Raw genomic sequence first — 21,642 nt, forward strand, 5'->3', positions numbered from 1 at the left:
TGAAGAGTGATTGGTAGATGTGAGGACTGAGGGGAGGCAACTTGGATGGTGTCCTTAAAGATAGGAGGGTCTGGAGACTCGGGAGGGGGGATTGAGTTTGGTCGGTGTGGTTCCTGGGCTCTGAGGAAGCTTGCTCTGAAGGAAGCTGAAGGTGGGGGCCTCTGAGACTGTTTCTCCATTTTGGACACGTGAGTAATAGGGACTGATTTCTTTTCTTTGCCCCAGCTATCTAAGGGCTTGGGCCTTTTGGCCCAGCCTAAACAGAAGGGGTATTTAAGCCCTATTCCCTTCTCTCCCCTTTTCTCTCTCTCTATATATATCTCTAATTCCTTTCTTGCTCCTATTGTAATTAAACTCCAAAAAGGGCTGACGGCTGACTTGAGTTTTTCATTTAGGAATTACATAGCTGATTCCTTGGCGACCTTAAATTAATATATATCAGTCTTTTAAAGTGATTCCCTTGTAACAATTCTTTACTAGTTATAATAGTAATTCACCATTTATCATGAGTTCATATGTAACTTTCCTCACAATCCTTTGAAGTTTCCATTGTACCCAGTTATGTTTTTGAAGCCTGGACCACACCTGAAGTCATTAAGATCCAAGTTCAAATCTGGATTTAGACACTGTGTGACTCTGGGCAAGTCACTTAACATAGGTTCTTGTGAGTTTTTCATCTGTAAAATGAGTTGGAGAAGGAAATGGCAAACCACTCCAATATCTCTGCCAAGAAGACCACAAATGGGAGTCACAAAGAGTTGAACACAACCAAAACCACTGAACAACAATATGAACACTGATTTGAATTGTCTTTTCATGTGTATCTTGCCTCTCTAAAATCTTTTTAAAAGATTGCTTTCGGGTGAACAATGCCGTCCATTGGGGGGGGAGGGGAATCAAACTAAAACCTTTCAATGTTAAAAATGAATGATGATGTTAGTTTTTTGTTTGGGTCTTTATATGCATTCACAGTCATAATGTTCTACATTTCACATACTAGGAAGGGTTAAAAATCTTAATCTATATTATGCTAAAATGATGGAATATTGGGGATTAAACAGTCCCTGGTTATCATATTTCTAAGGGATCTTCTTTGTCATAACAGAAAGAATATATTTCTGTGGGAGAACATGTTAAAATAAAGTAGGTTTTAAAAGTATCCAATTTTCATAGAAAAAATATTAAATTTTTAAAAATTAAATAGCCTACAAACATAAGGAAAATAGGTAATGGAGTACAAACTGAATTAATGCTAAAACAAATAAAATGTTAACACAAATTCTGAAGAAAAAATAAACACTAACACACATTCTTTATAAAAACTTTAATTTTCATAATTTCATTGGAAAACCTAGACACAATATAGTTTAATGTTAGTCCATCTAAATTTTCTTGAGAACGGATAGAGAAATAAATGAATACTGTGGAGGCTTTTAAAAATACTTTGTAAAAGTAAGCACAAATCTGTACAATGGCAAACAAATATTTTGGTGGAAAATAAGCGTGCATAATTATGTACAGTATGGTGTTTTAATGCCTAAACTGGCTCTGTTATTTTTTTATTTTAATTTTTGCTCCAAAGCATCCTTTCTATAATTAGAAAAATTTTACAAATCTAAATCTAATTCATTTGTAATAAGTCAGGTTCTCACTCAGTCCTACCTATAGCATCTTCTTCAGGAAAAAAAAAGTATAAAAAAGCTCAACTTATGTGAACTAAGCTTAAATACAAATTCCTCTTAAAATATCTCACATGATAGAGCAATAATGTACTTAAAAAACCCAAGAAAATATTTTCCATCCCATGGAATAAATTTCTGTTGTAAAAGAACATTAGCACTTGTTTGAGGCAGGGAATGCAGATACAAGTTAGAACCTGCTACTCAACATGACTAGAAGAAATGTGTTGCATAACTCATTTAAGGAGCTTTCCTAACTAACAAATGAACATCTAACAATATTAGAAAAGAGATTTCTCATTTTGAACTACTTAGTTTTTGGCAAAACAAGGAGTTGCTTTTGGTTAAAAAACTTTTAAATATAGTATATTTTTTTCATTGAGCAAATTTTAGATTAACTTCTCCAATATACAAGACAACTATTTTTTTTACACTGCCAAAATAAGTAGAGGAGCAATATAATATTGTTTCTAGGTACTGATCAGTGCAATCTTAACAAGGTTAAAAAAGTCTATTTGGGAAGCTCAAGAAATGCAAATTAAAAAGAGAAGAAAAGTTTCATTTCTTTCATAAGTCTTTAAAAGAAGAAACCCAAGAAAAATTATTTTAATTTCCAATGTTTAGCATGTTAAGAAACTGTGAATTTAAGTTTTCTCTACATTAATTTAAGGCATGAATGCTTAGCAATTTTAAAGAGTGATTCAAAAGGAAATGGTAGGGGAAAGATTTTTCTAAGTTGTTTAGTGGGATCAATAAACTAAAATTCAACATTTTCTCAACAATTCTCCCCAATATACTGACACACATTTCATATTCATGCCATCCAACATGTTCTATAAAAGGAAATTTCAATGTCAAGACTTTTAGATAGTTTCTTAAAACCAAGATCAATACTTTTCTTCAACAAAAGAAAAAAAAACACACCTAATTTCAAGATTTCATAATAGTCTTTTCATCAAACCCATTCTGGTAAAAACAAAATACAGTATATTCCTTTTATACTACAATGGACTAGAAGTCAAAATATTCACAGCATAAGATACTGACACAAAAACCATCAGAACTTTTGAGTTCTATCATTAAGAAAAGTTCTGAAAATATCTGGTACACAGCCAGAATGCTGAGTCAAAGTCAACACAAGTGCATCACCTCTTTAATGTCAAACTTCTCAAGTTTTCAAAGGAATGTTCACTAAATTAACAATATAGATTAGAGGGATGGTTGGGGTTAAGAAACCCATGGCTCTGAGGCTTCTATTATAATGGGCCACATCCATCAACACAGTGACTATCTCCTGACAATTTTCGGTTTGTATTTGTTGAGAACCAAAAATTCCAGAGGAAAAAAACTATTGAACTACTACCATTCAAAGTATTTATTCAAATGTAAACAAGATCATAAAGGAAGAGAAGTCTAAATGACTACAATTAAATGTGTAGCACTGCAGATGGTCATAATTATCACCATCTTTGGAATAACCTCTAAATTCTGCAGAAGACATTAAAATTGAGTCATCTGTAGAAAAAGGACTAAGTTATACATGAAAGCTAGTGGAGTATGCCTCTGCCCTATGTGAAACAGTGATATCGGTCCCTAAAAATATTTATTTAATATTTACATTTAAATATTAAATAAATATTTAATAAACATTTAAAAGCAAAAGTAGCATCTTACTCTTCATTTTTGATTTAGCATTTCCAGAAAGACAAAAATCCATATACTAGCTTTTCAAATTTCATTTGAAACTCATGGCCAACTTTAAATAAAATTTATAAAAACACAAACAAAAGACATAGGCACTGCCTAAATGAGTGCCTAACAATATAAAGAAATTATTCATCTTGTTAGCAATTTACTGAGATCAAGATGGCTATTCTGGGACATGATAAACATTTGGAGGCATGCTATTTTTCAGTACCATTAGTAAATTACTACTATGCTAGTAAATGATCCCAGTGGTCCTTATGGGAAGTATCTAGTACAGTGCTCAGCACACAACCTGTGCTCAACAAATATTGCTTTACCAATCAAAGTGCCCATTTTACTCAATGGTTAAAGAGTTAATGCTTACTGAATATATTCAGTACATATGCTGTAAGTACTGCATTTTAAATACTTACATCAAGCAAATTCTGTAAGTGTTTTATGAATTTCAAATTCATATTAAAAAGAACAAAAATAAAAATTGGCAAAGAAACTCCAGATAATAATGAACATGGCCCATCAGTGCCCATAAGCCCCCAAAGTATAATCTTAAAATACCACTGCTACAGTGAATTCCATAGTCTTGAAAGTTTTACACCTGAGTAGCTCAAAAATTTCCCTTCTGAATTTTAAGCAAGTGCAAAAAGTTTTTCATTCCAGGAAATTGCATAAGTTCAGGATCTTGACACTCAAAATCAAACATAGTGTGAATTGGAGGTAGCATAAATTTCTAAACTAATATAAAAAAGGAAGGTTATTTTAAACTATTTTGGAAGAATTGTTGAAATATTTAAAATCTTGAAAAGTAGGCTTCTTTCTACCTTGATTCTGAAATCTCTTTATTTTCTTCCCCCTTTTTACTATAAGAATACTGCTGGGTCCAGGCCCCATTTGGTCCTGTGGCATCAACTGCAATATCAATGATAGAATCAGGAGTTAGCCACCTCAGGAAAATGAGGAAGAGGAAGTTTAACACGGCCAACAAAGCAAAGGTGCAGCCAGTCACTGGGCCACAGTGAGAGATCAGCCTGTTCAGTCGCTTGTCCATTGGTAAAACGACTTCCCTAGACACTCTGTCGTACACCTAGAAGAGTAAGAAGAGTAAATTATGGTGTGGAAGCCTCCAAGTCAGTGGGCACTTATCTTCCCATAAACTCAGTACATGAAGATACACAGATGCTTAATGTTTGTTTGCTCTGATGGGGCTCATTGCTCTGACTGGAGAAGACTGGGTCACCAGCTGCTGGCAACTAAGAATACAGAAAGAAGGTTACAGTGCCTTCATCAGGCAGGGGCGGAAGGGCTAGACGCCCATCATGGTGCACCCATGCTTTCTGCACACATTGGGTTGTCCCTGACCAGATAAAAGGTCTCTGCTAAGACACCACTTCCTTGTATCATCTGTGGTGACAGGACAGACATACAGCATGTTCTTCAAGGCACAGATGGAGCAGAAGGACACAAGACAAGTATAAGAAAGCAGTGGTAGGTGGCAGATAAACTGAACATCACCAGTATCTGACTGGGGCCAGCTTTCTAGTGTAGTTTTGAGTAACAAAGTGAGGGAAAAAAAAAGATTTCTCACCTTAACTACAGAAAAAGTATGGCAAATGTAAGTAAGCTATAACTAGACAAAAAACTGAACATTTATTTTTTGGTAGTATAAAAAAATGAGTATATACAACTTTGAACTTTTTGCAATTATAAGATAGTCTATAATATTTTTCGAGCAGAAACAGATTCATTCTAAATATAAATAAGCAAAAATAGTGATTTTAATGATTACATAATTAAAATTCTTATGAAGAAAATGTAAATAACAAAAAAAAAATTTAGCATTTAAGTGCAAGAAAGCACAGAAGTGTTTTATACTTCAGTTGATATGGTTACATTTTCCTCCAAATGACTCTATTTCTGTTGACCCTGGTTCAGGCCCTCATCTCTGCTTAGCTAGACTACTGCAAAAGGCTCCTAATTGGTCTCTTCCTTCCCTCTCCAAGCCATCCTCTACTTTGCTGCCAAAATGATACTTCTAAAACAGAGATATGACCATGTCATTCCTTTTCTCTCCACGAAAATCCAGTTTTTGATTTTGCCTCTAAGAATAAGATACAAAATGTTCAGTCTGGCATTTATAATTGTCCACAATGTTTCACACCTAAATTTCCAGTCTTAGTTCAATTCTCTATACCAGTCAAAATGGCCTACTAATTGTTCCATATAAGCTGTGTTTCATCTTCAACCACAGAACTTTGCCCAAATGGGTTTGTTACATATGGAATACTCTGCCCTAAAGACTTCTAACTTTAGAGACTCCCTAGCTTCCTTCAAAGCACAGCTGAGGCCAAGGAGGCCATGTCCTAGTAGAAGCCTTTCCTAATTTCCCCATAAGTTAATATCCCTTCCCTCTTAAAACTAATTGTTAAGTACCATATCTATCTATCTATCTATCTATCTATCTATCTATCTATCTATCTATCTATCTATCTATCTATCTATCTATCTATCTATGTATATGATTGTGTTCTCTCTCTACTCCTTCCTTGGGGCCAATTGACTGGAAAGCTCCTTGAAAGCTCTTGAAAGCAGGAATGGTTTCTTTCTTTTTTCTTTAAGTGCTCTGTATCAAATAACTTCTTAAATATTTGTTGAATTATTATAATAATCTAATTGACCCTCTTCTTCAACTCTCCATTCTTCAATCAATTTCTCAATCAATTCAATCATTCTTCAATCAATCTTCCACATAGCTGTCAAAATAATCTCTCTCCTCCTTGATCTTTAGGTTTTTGAGACACTACTCTCTCCTGGTATTCCTCCTCCCTATATGACTACTCCTTGTGTCTCATTTACTGGTTCCTCCTCCAGAACATGCCCTCTAATTAGGTATCTTTCAGGATTATCAACTGGGTCCTCCTCTCTTCTTCCTCTCTATTACTTCTCCTGGTGATCTCATCATTTCCGATGGGTGTAAGGATCATTTCTATGATGACGATTCTCAAATCTACTTATCTTGCCCCGATCTCTCAGGTGATTTCTAAGCTCCCATCTCCACCTGCCTTTCAGACATTCTGAACTGGATGTCCCAATTGACATCTTAAACTCTGTATGTCCAAAACAGAATTCATTACCCTTCCCCCACCCTTTTATCCTTTCTCTATTACTGTAGAGGGCAACATGATCCTGCCATTCCCACAGGCTCACAACCAAGGAAGCATCCTATATTCTTCACGATCTCTCACCACCCTCCCATATTCAATATGGGGAAAGAACTGTTGATTTCACCTTTAAAAATTTTTTTAAATCTCTCTTATTTTATTTTTTCTCAATTATCTGTAAGAATATTTTAATATATTAATTGCTTAAAATTTTGAGATCCAAATTCTCTTTCTCCTTCACCTCTCCCCTCCATGAGAAGGCAAGTAATTTGATATAGATTATGTATGTGAAATCATACAAAACATATTTCCATATTAGTCATGTTGCAAAAGAAAATGCAGACCAAAAAACAAAAATAAAGTTTAAAAAGTATGCTTTGATCTGCATTCAGATTCCATTAGTTCTCCAGAGATGGATAGCACTTTTTCATCTTAAGTTTTTTGGAATTGTCTTGGATCACTCTATTGTTCAGAATAACTGAGTAATTCACAATTGATCACTAAACAATATTGCTTTTACTATGTATAATGTTCTCCCGGTTCTGTTCACTTCACTTTGTATCAGTTTATATCAGTTTCTCCAGGTGTTTCTCAAACCATCCTGCTTGTCATTTCTTATAGCATAATAGTATACTATTACAATCATATACCACAATTTATTTAGCGTATTCCCCAACTGATGAACACTTCCTCAGTTTCCAATTCTTTGTCATCAAAAAAAGAGAGCTGCTACAAATATTTTTGTACAAATAGGTTCTTTCCCTTTTTCTTTATCTTTGAAATAGAGACTTACTACTGGGTCAAAGGCTATGTTCAGTTTTATATTTGTGTATAGTTCCAAATTGTTCTCCAGAATGGCTCAACTAGTTCACAACCCTACCAATAATGCATTAATGTCCCAATTTTTCCAAATCCCCTTCAACATTTGTCATTTTTCTTTTCTGTCATTAGCCAATCTGATAGGTCGTACCTCAGAGTTCTTTTAATTTATACTTCTCTAATCAATTGTGATTTAGAGCATTTTTAAATCCAACTACAAATTGGTTTTGAATTCTTATAAAAGTTGCCTGTTCATATCTTTTGTCCATTTATCAATTGAGGAATGACTCATATTTTTATAAATCTGACTCAGTTCTCTCTTTGACAAATGAGGTCATTATTAGAGAAACTTACTAAAATTTTTCTTCTAGTTTCCTGCTTTCCTTCTAATTTTGGCTCCATTGCTTTTGTTTGGGCAAAATCTTTTTATTTTAGTGTAATCAACATTAACCATTTTATATCCCATAATGCTCTCTATCTTGTTTGGTCACAAATTCTTCCCTTATTTACAGATCTGAAAGGTAAAATGTTCCATTCGTTGCTAATATGCTTATGATATCACTCTTTATTTCTAAATCATTTAACTATTTAGACCATACTATGACATAAGGGTTAAGATGCTGGTTTTCCCTAGTTTCTGCAAAACTGCTTTCTAGCTTTCCCAGCAACTTTCATCAAATAATGAGTTCTTGTCCCAAGTTTAGATTTTTTGTGTTTATCAAACATTAGATTACTATTGTAATTTACTACTTATATTATATATCTAATCTATTCCTGTGATCCACTATTCTATTTCTTAAGCAGTACCAGATTGTTTTGATGATTATTGCTTTGTAATACTTTGAGATCTATCTGGTCACCTTCCTTTACATTTTTTTTTCATTGATTCTCTTAGTAGTTGTGTTCTTCCAGATGAATGTTTTATTTTTTCTAATTCTATGAAATAATTTGATTGGTATATCACAAAGTAAATTTATTTAGGTAGAATTATCATTTTTTTTTATACTGGCTCAGTCTACCCATAAACAATTAACATTTCTTCACAACTGTTTAAATAGAACTTTGTGTGAAGTGTTTTATAATTGTGATTAGATAGTTCATAGGTTTGTCTTGGCAGAAGGACTCTTAAATTTTTTATATTGCCTACAATTATTTTAAATGGAATTTCTCTTTATATCTCTTCCTGCTAGATTCTGTTAGTAATATATGCAAATGTTGATGATTTATGTGACCTTATTTTATATCCTGCAACACTGCTAAAGCTTTTAATTATTTCAACTAGATTTTTAGTTTATTCTCTAAGTATTCTATTATATCTGGAAGGCTATTACTTTATCCCCATATTGGCAAACCTAAGGGACACATGCCAGAGGAGGCTGCTCTCCTCCCCCTCACCACACAAACTTGAGGACATTTCTCACTTCACCTGCTCCTTTGTCCAGCAGCCCAATGGGAGTGCTTCCTCCCTCCCCTGTCTAAGGTAAGGCTCACATTCAGCATGAGGGTTACAGTTTGGGCACTCAGTCTCTAAAAGGTTCACCATCACTGCCTTATCCCCTTTAAATATAATATTTGCATATGGTTTTACAAAGGTACTACTTTTCATTTTAAGGAAAGCTTTTATTATTCTTTCTAGTGCTATATTTTGTCAAAAGCATTTTCTGCATCTATTGAAATAATTCTATAACTGTGGTTTTTATTATTGATATGGTCAACTATGCTGATAGTTTTTCTAAGATTGAACAAGCCCAGCATTTCTGGTATAAATTCTACCTGGTTATAATCTTTGATCTTTGTTATATCACAAATATATACTGCTGTAATCTTGCAAATAAATATTAGTAAATGTTTAAAATTTATGCATTTTATATGCATTAGGGAAATTAGTCTACAGTATTTTTTCTCTGTTTTTGCTCCTCCTGGCTTAAGTAACAGCATGATTTTGTCATAAAAGGAATTTGGTAGTATTCTTTCTTTGCCTATTTTGACATGTAGTTTATATAATACTGGAATTTATTGTTCTTCACATGTTTAGTAGAATTAATTTGTGAATCTATCTGGTCCTGGGGATTTTTCTTAGGGAGTTCATTCCTGGTTACATTCAATTTCTTTTTCTAAGATAAAATTATTAAAGTATACTATTTCTTCTTCTGTTAATCTGGGCCATTTGTATTTGTAAATTTCACTGAGATTATTAGATTTACTGGCACATAATTATTAAAAACACTCCTGGTAATTGTTTTAACTTTCTCTTCACTTATGGTGAATTTACCCTATTCTTTTTTGATAATGATAATTTGATTTTTTTAATGAAATTAACCAATGATTTATTTAGTTTATTGTTTCTTCCTCCCATAAAATCAGCTCCTAGTCTTATTATTAGTTCAATGGTTTTCTTACTTTGTTTCATTAAATCTCTCCTTTGATTTTCAGGATTTCCAATTTGGCATTTAACTGGGGCTTTTTAATTTGTTCTTTTTATATTTTTTTAGTTGCATACCCAATTCATTGATCTGCTTTCTCTATTTTATTGATGTAAGCACTTAAGAGATATACACTATTGCTCTGACTTCATCCCATAAGTTTTGGTATATTGTCCCATTCCCTTTGATGAAACTATTGATTGCTTCTGTGATTTGTTCTTCATTCCACTCATTCTTTACAATTAGATAATTTAATTTCCAATCAATATTTCCACATGTTTTCCCTTTAGTGAATGTAATTTTTATTGCATCATGGTCTAAAAAGGATGTATTTACTATTTCTACTTTTCTGCTTTTTGGATGTGAGGTTTTGATTTCATGTTTGCAACATCTCCTGAATGTGTTCCCCTTGTCTCCCCTGATACTGCCACCATTCTAATGCCCTTATTAACTCACTCTTGAATTATTGCAATAACCTGATAGTGGGTCTACCTGTCTCAATTCTCTCTCACTTCATTCCACTCCAAGCTCCATTCAGTCACTAACTGATTTTCCTAAAGTATAAGTTTGATCATGCCACTGCCCAGTGCCTTCCCCAATGCTCCAACAAAATCCAGGGGTTCCCACTGCCTCCAGGAGCAACTACAAAATGCTTTGAGAGTCAGAGCTCTTCATAATCCAGTCCCCTCCAACCTCTCCAATCTTCTTAGACTTTACTCCTTTCCACCTAGCCTTTGATCAAGTGACACAGGTTAACTATTTCAGCAACAAGACACTTCAGTTCTCAGTTTTGGCATGCTTTCTGACTGTCTCTCCTACCTGAAATGTTCTCTCTCCTCCACTCTGACTGCTGAGTTCCCTGTCTTCCCTTAAGTCCCAACTAAAATTCCATCTTTTACTGGAAGTCTTCCCTAACTCCTCTATTAATTATTTCCTTTTATTCTATGTATAGCTTGCTTTCTACTTATGTTTGCATTTTGTCTCCTCAATTAAACTGCAAACTCCTTGAGGGCAAAGACTGTCTTTTGCCCCTTTTTGTATCTCCCAATACTTAATACAGTGTCTGGTACAAAGTAGGTGCTTGATAAAATGTTTAAAATGTTGAATCCTAAGGTACAGATATGAATACGTATACTTTCTTGCTCAAAATTCATCAACAGATTCTTATTTCCTCTAGGATAAAATGTATAGCTTTTAAAACAATCCACAACTTGGCTTTAACTTATTTAATACACTTTCCTTCACAAATTCTATATTCTAACCAAATTAGAATTTCTCATGAAAGTTGAGATTCTCTCTCCTGTTTCCATAAATTAATATATTTCGTGCCTGAAATGTGCTCCTTCCTCATCCATGACTTTAAGAATCCTTGTTTTGGGGGGCAGTTCGGTGGCTCAGTGGATTGAGAGCCAGGCCTAGAGATGGGAGGTTCAAATTTAGCCTCCGACATTTCCTAGCTGTGTGACCCTGGGCAAGTCACTTGACCCCCATTGCCTAGCTCTTACCACTCTTCTGCCTTATAACCAATACACATTATTGATTCTAAGATGGAAGGTAAGGGTTTTAAAAAAAAAAAAGAATCTTTGTTTTCCTTCATAGTTCATACTTGCTCTGTGAAGTCTTTCCTGATCCCCAGTGCTATCTTCCTCCTCAAATTACTCTGTAGTATACTTTTTTGTAAACATGTTATGAATTCCAAGTAGAACATTAATTCTTTAAGGAGAGATTTTTAGTATTTATCTTTATATCCAAAGCACCTAGCTTAAAAATGTGCATTTTACCCAAATTTCATTTTTGCAAGGTATTTTCTACATGAAATACACAAATTATAATAGTTATATTAAGTTGCATTATAAATCCATTATGCCTATATGAATCAAAACTATAGTCTTCAAATAATGGTAATCAGTGGGAAAAGAACCAGTTGACAAATCATACAACTTTTATATCTGGCCTCCTCTCAGTTTGGGTTTCCTCACTGTGTCAGGAAGAGTGCCAGACTTGGATTCAGGAGACACAGAGACAAATGCTGACTCCAGAGTTTACTAGTTATAGCTATAACTATGGGGAAATCATCAGCCAGTCTCAGTTTTCTCATTTGCAAAATGAGAATAATTATATTTGGATTAACTACCTGAAAAGATTTCTGTGAAGCAGTGTTTTATAAACTTTAACTTAAATTTTAAGATATAGCATTGTATTGTGATCTTAATGAGCCATTTAATCTCCAAAAACTGTTCCGATTCTAACACTCCATGATTCAACTAGAAGTTTTTCTCAATGCACAATCCAATAACCTACAAAGTCTTTTATTTCATATTGACTGCATTTTATAAAATATGAAACAACCATTGCTAGATGTCATGTAAGCAGCTAGAGATTTTAAATTTCTATATTAAGTTAAAGCAAGTAAAGATCCACCACAACCCAAGTTTAGTCATTCGCTGATGTCTCAGACAATTCTTAGTAATTTTAGGATATTTACCTACCTTTTCAGTTCTCTCTGCAACATTCCTCCAGGTATAGAATGTCTTTACTTTGTTATGAATTTTTTCTGGATCTGGCAATGTTCCTGACTTCTGCTGTGAAATAGCTCTTTCTAAGCCATCGCACAAAGATTTTACTGATGGTTCACATAAAATGATAAGATTATCAGGCAATACTTCAGGAATTCCACCAACCCTGGTACTTACAACCTTTAAGGCAAGAAAACAACATGTGTCAAAATATAATACACATCTTCCAGAAACAGATACATTGCAAAGAAAACCAAGTACTATACAACACAGCAGATTCTCACCCACATACAAAAAAGGAAAAACAAAGCAAAACAAATGATCCCAAACTTTTCTTACCTGTAAACCACAACTTGCAGCTTCCACAATTGCCATGCAGAAAGCCTCAGTAAGAGAAGTATTTAGAAAGATGTGTCCCTGAACCAAGACATCTCTAACATCCTGGTGTTCCAAGGCTCCCAAAAGACGCACCCTGAATTTAAGAAAAGGATAGAGAAGGAAAGATAACAATATGCAATAATAAGGAAGTACAGTTTCTAACTTACAAACTATTTCACAAGTTCTACTCAAGTTCTTCCTCATTTTGATTTTTTAAATGTTAAAAAATGACTATCAAAAATCTTACCTAAAAAAAAAAAAAATCTTTGCAAAGCCTACCCTGTTTATTATGCTAACCATACAGTTTCAACCATTGTAAAGTAAGAGGGAAAATATAAATAATGTTTTAACTGCTTATTTCGAATTAAAATGTTAGGGCTAACTTGGTAATGGCATTCTAAATATTAATGCAAACTTTTCTAATCAATTATTTCATTCTTACTTTTCCCAAATGTAAAATTATGTTGGCAGTGAGAAAAAAAAAAAGGTAATCCTTTAAATATTTTTTTCTTCTTACAGATTAATTTAATTCAAGATAAATGTGATTCCAAGGATGTCTTGAAACTATCTACCATTGGGAAAGGAAGCAAAACTAATATACTGCTCACTAGCTAAACTTCTTTACATAATATTTTACTATTACACAGTGGAATAAAGAACTACTCAGTACCTGTCATGTAGTTGGTATCTTTCCCGTACTTCTTCCAAAATGATTCTCTTTGGCCCTTCTCCTCCAACTATGAAATTTAAATCTGGATATTTCTGACAGAGTTCAGGTATTATCCCACTAAGCAAATCAATCCCTAAGAACATGAAATTTTTAAAAAAAGTTATGAAAGGTTAATTTTAGGAGGAAAAACTTTTTTATGCTTCTTATTCAAAATGAATCATTCAAACCCTTACATATAGGGTGTTGATTAGACCCTCCAGAAAAAAAGGAGAAAGCACACTTTTTGACCATCCCCTAGAAAAGTAATATTGCTCACCAGTTACCACTGGCTCACAAATGATAACAAGTCTTTCAATTCTGAAAACTATTACAAAGATGTTTAAAGTATTAAGTTATTGTTAGGAAGCAGCAATATGAAGTGAATAAAAAGGAAGACCTCAGTTCTAATTTCCCTTCTGAAACATGTTGTTACCCTGGACAAGTCACTTATCATCTTAGTACTCTAGGGAAGAGGTATCAAACAATGTGAAGTGGACCAAATTAAAATGTAACTGAGAAATATCTAACAAAATAAAAAATAAATAAGTTTAATACATGGTTTTCTAAGTCAATATATGGCCCACTAGGGTGGCCTCCATTTCTATTGGGAATTTGACACCACTTCTCTATACAATTGTTAAAGATTTTAAGTTGTAGAGCACATGGCAACTGTCTGCAGTAGTAGAAGGAATTTCTTCATTGAGAGTTCCCTACATCAATGAAATCATAAGATAGGAGTCCCTATCCTATCCTTATTCTGTTTACTTATCTTTGCAAGTCCAAATGAATTCTTTTCTGCTACACATGAACTTATTACTCCTCAAGTCAGATTTTTCTCAAGTGAAGGTTCTACTCCATCAAATTAATATACTGACATGTCATGAGAAGAACAAGGAATTCATCTGATTGCCACCAACTAAGAACAGCTATATGATAGTTTTTAACACAAATATGGGCACATTCTATAAAGTATCCCTGATCAGATTCATTTGACAGTAAGATTAAACACGATAACCAAGTTTTACTCTGAAGTCAGAATCAGTATAATGTCCTACAGGAAACTGTTGACCAGACCAATTCAGTCTTGGTTCCCTTTTTTTAAAATTTATTTTATTTTTTTAATTATATTTAGTCAATTTAGAATATTATTCCTTGGTTACAAGAAAGATATTCTATCCCTCCCTCCCCTAATCCCACCTTTCCTGTAGCCAACGTGCAATTCCACTGGGTATTTACATGTGTCCTTGATCAGATTGGTTCCCTTTGTAAGTTTGTTCTTTTTTGGGGTTAAAGCATATAATATTAGTCCCATTTGTTTCAAACTTTATAACAAAGTTACTTAAGTACTCCATAGGTTGAGATAATTTTTATCATTTTTTGCCTTAAAATAAATTTTTTAATCCTCTATTTCCAATATAAACACTAAAAGAACCTACTTTGAAGCAAAAATTCACATCTAATAATTGTAAGTTCCCTGAAGGCACTTCATTCGTCTTTGTTACTCTAGCCCTCAGTACAATGCATGGCACATACCAGGCCTTTAATAAATGCTTACTGATTTGATTAGCTATTATAAATTAAATATATCTGTTAAACTATTACCCTAGAAATCATTTTTGGGACAATCACAAGTTGGCAGGTAACTTAAAAGTCAGGAGAAAAGGCATGTGGTGGATTTAAGTAGATTGTAATATGATACAACAATGTAATATGATACTACCAACAATCAATGTTGATTTGCCTTAAATAGTATTCAAAAAGCCATAATGATATAAAAAAATGCTTGAATCATAAAGTAGATCAACCAGCCATGTAGCAAAAACAAAAAATTACAGATGAGGAGTCTGTTAGTATAAAAAAAAATAAAATGCTCCATCAAGTTATTCTCTATAGATATATGAAAAAACATGCACAAAAACTGTACAATTATGAAGACTTATATGATTTGTGAGAAGGGAAGGAACAGCATAGTTTATAAGTAAAAGTTGATTTTATTCTACTCATAAAAACATATTCAGCAATCTAACTAAAGATTAAATATACACTTTTTAAAATTGTATCTTTCTTTAGGTGTGCCAGATTTCCAATGGCCATACTCATACAAAACAGGACATAGAAAAATGTACAGATACAAATTCATTTTAAAGTACATGACTCAATTTTCTTCTTCAAATCAAAACTATAATTAGGTCAAGAAGCTGCCCAGCAGAGGATATGTATCCAAAAATCTGTGGTTTCCTACTTCGAGAAGTGCTATGAGATTCTGATTAATATAAAGGCAGATTTGTGATGTGAAGGTCAAATAATCTATCTTTGACCTGGCTTACATGGTTTCATATGCTACAGAAAATTTGCCTTCAAGGATTACTCTTCTTATTACACTGAGGCAATTTTTCCTAAAAAGTCAATAGGGAAAAATCAATTGGGCCCTTAACTTCCAAATCCAAATGCCTGTTCTCTACCTCCTTTGAATATAAATTCCTGGAGGACAGGGATTGTCTTACCTATTGATACTACTCTTCATTCAGTCAGTCATTTACTAAATAAATTTCTTTGGTGAAGATATGGTTATTAATTCTCAGCAGGTTGCTTATAATAAAAAAGACAATTTAAACTAGATTGTGGACTATTACCTTCATTCAACTATCAATCTTATGTTCCTAATAAAGCACAGGTCTAACCATGTTAAATATCTATTCAGTAAACTAATGATTTCCTATTACCATGTTGATGAACCTATGGCACACATGCCAAAAGGGGCTGCTCCCCTCCTCTCCACACATGCCTGAGGGTATTTCTAACATCACCTGCCCCTCTGCCCAGCAGCCCAATGGGCACATTTCTTCACTCCCCTATCTGGGGTAAGGTGGTAGAGCTCACATGTGGCATGAGGGTTGCAGTTTGAGCACCTGATCTCTAAAAGATTCACCATTACTGTCCTATTTTCTCCTGGATCAAATATAAGGTCCTTTGTTTGGCTTTCAAAGTCCTTCATGGTTTGCTCTCCTCCCCCATTCTCTCAGTTTTATTATATACCTTATTATATACCCTTCCACATGTTCTACAATTCAGACACCTGCTATTCTTGGCAGGAGACACTCCATCACCTGATTATGGGCATTTTCACCATATAGCCTGTAAAGGGTAAATTTAGGATTGAGACTGCTCCACTTTCTACAGGAAGCCATCACTGACCACTGTTGGATTATCTTCAATCTATCGACTATATCATTTGTACAGTTATTTGCATGCTGTTGTACCCATTAGACTGAAGGCTCCTTGAGAGTAGATATCTATCTTTTGCCTTTCTTTGTATTCTCAGTACATAGTAAGCACTTAATAAATGTTTGCCTTCACATCCTGTTAAAATTTGGTTAAAATTTTTAAATGATGATCAGGGTGATGATGATCAACTATGCCCCCATGTAGGCTAGTTGGCTGTTCTTTGTTCTACAATCATCTGCTCACTACACTTTTAATTCTATCTAGTCATCTCACATAAGCATGCTATTGTTCCAAAAGAGAATTGACAAAGAGTATAAATAAATCAGAATAAAGCTTTTTGTAAGACTGGGGAAAAAACAAGAACTAAAAAAGCAAAAACTTGCGAGGGGATGCATGAGGCAAGTAAAGAACACTTTTCACTGATGATCCTCTGACCACCCTATCTAATCTTTTAACCTTGCTGTAAGAGCTTCAAAGCCACATATCAAATCTAAGCTATTTCAATATTACTGCTACCACCAAAACTTGGCTTCTAAGGAACATTTTGCATATCCTACTCCTCTAGGGCTAGGAGAAACTGTTCCCCTCTTGCCTTATTTCAACTGAGTAAAAAGTTAAGATTCTTCAGAGCAATTTATTAAGTAACTAAAAGTTTAGAAGTGGGCAACATTATATACCTGATAATTTTACAGTATGTAGAAATCTTCATTCTTGTGGCAGCTAAGTGGCACAGTAAATAATAGAGCCAGATATAGAGATTAGAAGTCCTGGGTTCAAATGTGACTTCAGATAGTTCCTAGATGTGTGACCATGGGCAAGTCACTTAACCCCAATTGCCTAGCCCTGACTGTTTCTCTACCTTGTGATGGATAGTTAGCATTTGTTCTAAGACAAAAGATAGGGGTTTAAAAAAAAGAGAGAAAGAAATATTTATTCTTATTCTTAGTCATACCTACAATCAAAAAATTGAAAGAAACCGTAAAAAAAAATCTGATTGAAGAAAAGTCTTTACCATCTACCCCCAATTGTTTCTTAGATTTTCAAGTAATCCTGCACTGACCTTGCTTTAGTGCTTTCTACAGTTGCTCTCACAGGTCTGTTTTCACCCATGACCTATTTCTATATCTTTCAATTGTTTGCATGCAGTGAACTTCACCTTCTTAACAATACAGGACAGTGCCCATGAAAAGGCCTTGGAAAGAACCATCTCCTAACATTTATCAGAAACCACAGACTTCCTTTTCCTATGCCCTGGCCAAATTTTAGTTTTCAAATCTTTGCAGACTAAAGACAAGAAAGATGACCTGAGTGAGGTCAAAGAACACTGCTACATTCCTCTGCATAGATAATCTTCTGAATGACTCATGTCAAGGAGTGGGTTTCTTAGAATCTGCAATTTCACAACACATATAACTTTAAAATATGGTAATAATAACATCAATTTTCACTAACAGGAAGGGTTGAGTCTCATATTTCTGGAATTATTTAACCTCACAAAATAAACAGTGAAATAACAAGTTAAGTCTTAAATGTTATCCAAATACTACCTGCAATTATCAAATTCAGAGTTAATATATGTAAATGGTATTTTTAAAAAATCTTTTCAAAACAAGTTTTTTTTTTTTTTACATAAAATTCACCCTCAATTTCAAATAAATATGTAACTTCACCTATTGGATTTCTAAATCATTAAGTATTCCATACTATTTAATCAACTACCAGGTCTATGGAGGATTTATGGATATGGTTAAGAACTGAACAGCACAAATAAGGCATAGAAGGGTTATGCTCTGTCCCAATTAAGGAGATGTTCAATTTATGATATTGTACATATACTCAAGTACAAAAATATGTAAGCACATATGAAAGCAATTAAAAAACAAAATAATAAACTGATATTAAACCACCTATAACAGAGACTTCTATATGAATTGCAGTTTTAGTTTTCTTCTTCATTCATTACCTTTTCTGTAAACAAGCCTGCTGATAACAACAATAGTTATTACATTATCATCCCTTCTAAATGGGTCTGGAGTGAAGTCAGTAGGATCTACGGCATTGGGGATGACGGATACTATCTCAGGATTCAGTGCTGCTCTTAGAACAGTGTTTTCCTTGCTAGTGTAAGAGACACAAATGATATGATTTGTATCACAAAGCGATACAGTTAGAAGTTTGTTTGTAAGCACCGAGCTGACATCAGCAAATCCAAAAAGAGAATGGTCTGTGAAGACTGTCTGTAGACCCATTGTCTTGGCGTGGAAGAGTGCATCATGGGCCATGGCAGAAAAAGAGCTATGTGAATGGATTATGGTGACTCTCTCCCGAACAAATATGTACCTGAGTAGAGGCAGACTGTGAAAGAGGGTTGTTGCTGTAGACTGATTGTACATGACTTTTAGTGGTAAATAATATACTTTGAGGCCACTGGTAAGGTATCGGATACCTTTTCTATTTCCATAAGCATGGGTGACAATTATAACTTTGTGTCCTCTTTCAATAAGACACTGAGATAGCTGGTAAATGTGGCTTTCCACTCCTCCCATATTTGGATAAAAAAAATCAGACACCATGCATATATTATGTGTCCCAGTTCTACATGGCTGATGGATTCCACAGTTATTGTGGGAGAGTATAGATGTGAGAGACTGTCCAGGCCCATTTACTCTTCTATATGCCATATTAAGATGAGATTTAGTCATTAGTCCTCATAGTAGTCCACTGTGAGAGATGCCATTTGTTCCCTGGTAAAGAAAATTAAAAAAAAAAATCTCAGCAAAATATGTTCCAATTGTCACTTCTAATTTAAGTATATACATTAAATGATGCTATATTTATTATTTCTTTACCTTCTTCCTAGGAATGAAAAAGCCTAAATAAGCATATATATGAAGAAATATATACTAAATAATAGCAGGTATGACTATTTCATCTAATAGCTCAACATAATACTATTAGATATAAAAGTTATAAAAGTAAAAACATGAAAAGTTTACTTGCCAAGATATAGTACAATATAGCCAATTCCAATTCTTGACAACTCAAAATTCATTAGTATAATTTTTAAAATCCATTTGTCTATATTTTTATTTTTATATTCAACTTCTTGAAAAATATTTTTAAATTTTTATTTTTCATTCTTTTCTTTAATTTTTCAGTTTCAAATTCTCCCCTCCCCTCTCACTCCCATTAAGAAGGCAAGCAATGATATCAATTATAAATGTAAAATCATGCAAAACATTTCCATTTCCATATGAGCCACATTTCAATAAAAAGCAAGAAAAATAAAGTTATCCTTCTTTGTGCACTCAAGAGTTTCTCAGTGTTCTCTCTGGAGGTGCATAGTATTTTTGTTTTTAAACCCTTACCTTCTGTCTTAGAATCAAGAGGAGTGGTAAGGGCTAAGCAACCGGGGTTAAATGACTTTCTCAGGGTCATACAACTAGGCAATGTCTGGGGCAAAATTTGAAGGTAGGACTTCCCACCTTTAGACCTGGCTCTCTACCTCACTGCCCCTTGGATAACATTTTTTTCATCATGGGTCCTTTGAAATTGTCTTGGATCAAAGTAGCCAAGTCTTTTACAGTTGATCATCCATACAGTATCACTCGTACTGTGCACAATGATCTCCTGCTTCTTCTGACTTCACTCTGCATTAGTTCATCATGTCTTGTCATGTTTTTTCTGAAATCACTCCCCTCATAGTCACAGTGCAACAGTGCTCAATCACAATCATGTCACAACTTGTTCATATTACCCAGCTGATGAGCAACCCCTGGTTTCCAACTCTTTGTCACCACAAAAAGAGCCGCTATTATTATTTTTGTACATATAGATCCTTTTCCTTTTTTGATCTCTTTGGGATAAAGACCGAGTAGTAGTATTGCTGGGGCAAAGGATATGCATCATTTTACAGCTCTTTGGGCCTATTCCCAAATTGCTCTCTAGAACCACTGGACCAGTTCACTACTCTACCAATAGTTCACTAGTGTGCTTATTTTCCCCATGACCTCTCCATCATGTCATTTCATGATAGGTATGAGGTTGTATTTTCAACTGTAATGGCCATTCATGGCTCTATAGAAGGGCTTCTACACAGTCACTACAATCAGACACACTAACTTGCAGGACTGTAAATTTGGTAATGGACTAATTAAACAAAGCAGTCTAGATTGAGTGATGATTAGAGAGAAGTCCAAAGACCTAGAAGGCAGTATGGAAAGCTAACTTTAGACTGTATTTCTTTTAATCAAAGTATCTCCTGTGCCTTTTTCCTTTCAATTCCATCTACATTTTCAAACACATTTCTAACTATATGAGCCAATTCATCTGACCATACTTCTGCTAGGTACTGCAAAAGAGACAAAATTTCAAGAGACATTTTTTGTTTGTCCTCCTATGGTTTCCAATTTTCATAATTACACTAGCCCTCTCAAAGTTCATGTTTCAGGTAACAAGTTTATCGAACACTAAAGGTTTGCGAAGCGCTATCCTCCCAGATGGCTACGGTAGGTCATTATCATAGCATCATTATTTTCATTTCACAGTCCAAGAAACTGAGGTTCTTAAATTAGATGGCTTGGTCAGAATTCCAGCGGTAATAAATTCTTTAAAGTATGATTTCCTAATTCCAAACCCACTATTATGGTCTGTTAAATGCCTCTCCAAGTGGCACAGGTAAATATATTTCATTTCTCTTTCAGTATACTTTGTTACCACCCGAAAATAAACCGACAACAAAAAAAAGCATTTATGTTGAAGGAGGCTAAACTATTCTGCAACGAGCAATACTCCATCTAACAAATTTCAGGGCAGGATGAGGATAACTGTAATGACCTGAAATTCCTTAACTTTCTTTGGAGAAGACTTCCCATTAAGACTGCTTTCCAACCACGGGGTCGGAAAGGGGCTTAGCATGGGAAAAAGTTACTTCCACCGATTCCAGGTAAGCCCCTGCTGGAGGGACAAGCTAGGGTTGAGAAAGGTGTAAAGAAATCGAATCTTCTCACAGGCTCAGAAATCCCTGACCAC

At 34.2% G+C, this 21,642-nt stretch overlaps 1 protein-coding gene across 3 annotated transcripts in view; it reads right to left on the reverse strand.

The window, feature by feature from the left end:
* PIGA (phosphatidylinositol glycan anchor biosynthesis class A) overlaps window positions 1-21,642 on the reverse strand; it is a 37,068-nt gene that overhangs the window by 14,971 nt on the left and 455 nt on the right. For 2 of the 3 annotated variants that reach the window (XM_007500886.3, XM_001380946.4), the window contains exons 2-6: window positions 18,575-19,355; window positions 13,348-13,480; window positions 12,639-12,771; window positions 12,273-12,479; window positions 1,310-4,467 (exon numbers count right to left, since the gene is read on the reverse strand). In XM_007500886.3, the coding sequence (XP_007500948.1) occupies window positions 4,201-4,467; window positions 12,273-12,479; window positions 12,639-12,771; window positions 13,348-13,480; window positions 18,575-19,313 (1,479 nt within the window). In that variant the 5' untranslated portion in view covers window positions 19,314-19,355 and the 3' untranslated portion in view covers window positions 1,310-4,200. Of the gene's footprint in view, window positions 1-1,309; window positions 4,468-12,272; window positions 12,480-12,638; window positions 12,772-13,347; window positions 13,481-18,574; window positions 19,356-21,642 lie in introns of those variants that run through there. The other variant, XM_007500887.3, reaches the window with a different exon arrangement.

This window comes from Monodelphis domestica, chromosome 8 (genome assembly GCF_027887165.1).
Source record: "Monodelphis domestica isolate mMonDom1 chromosome 8, mMonDom1.pri, whole genome shotgun sequence".
Classification (NCBI taxonomy): Eukaryota; Metazoa; Chordata; class Mammalia; order Didelphimorphia; family Didelphidae; genus Monodelphis; species Monodelphis domestica.